Source organism: Habropoda laboriosa, unplaced genomic scaffold, assembly GCF_001263275.1.
Source record: "Habropoda laboriosa isolate 0110345459 unplaced genomic scaffold, ASM126327v1 scaffold84, whole genome shotgun sequence".
NCBI lineage: Eukaryota > Metazoa > Arthropoda > Insecta > Hymenoptera > Apidae > Habropoda > Habropoda laboriosa.
The window spans coordinates 1,057-1,391 of record NW_017100202.1 but is presented as its reverse complement, the minus strand read 5'-3'; the positions used below and the strand labels follow the sequence as shown (position 1 = coordinate 1,391).

Genomic DNA, 335 nt, shown 5'->3' with positions numbered 1-335 from the left:
GTCTGCTCCAGACGTCTCTTCAGGGCCGAAAGTACCTCCTGTTGAGTCGGCGACTGAAACAAGAGAAAAGAACAATGCATCGTTCGTTCGTGTGGTATCCGTCGATAATCAACGATCTATGATCACGCTAACCGCGGCAACACGAGCGTGCTTGGTATTAAAGGGTTTCGCGGGGGCCGGTCAATGGGATGAATTATTCCTCGATCCCTGAGCCCGTAAATTCCCCGTGATCTATCACATTGGCCCAACAGACTTACAATAATTTAAGTGGCAAAATTACCGCTATAAATCCGGATCTATCTCTCCGCGCGAAATTTCCTCCCTACGTACTAACC

General features: G+C 48.7%; 1 protein-coding gene across 1 annotated transcript in view; it reads right to left on the bottom strand.

The window, feature by feature from the left end:
- The window catches only part of LOC108570415 (discoidin domain-containing receptor 2-like), a gene marked incomplete at its 5' end in the record, with an annotated part of 15,817 nt that extends 15,764 nt beyond the window's left edge, over positions 1 to 53 (bottom strand). The window contains one exon of the mRNA XM_017932276.1: positions 1 to 53. This exon is cut by the window's left edge and continues 64 nt beyond it. Coding sequence (XP_017787765.1) covers positions 1 to 53 — 53 coding nt within the window.
- Between the last annotated feature and the right edge of the window lie 282 nt (positions 54 to 335).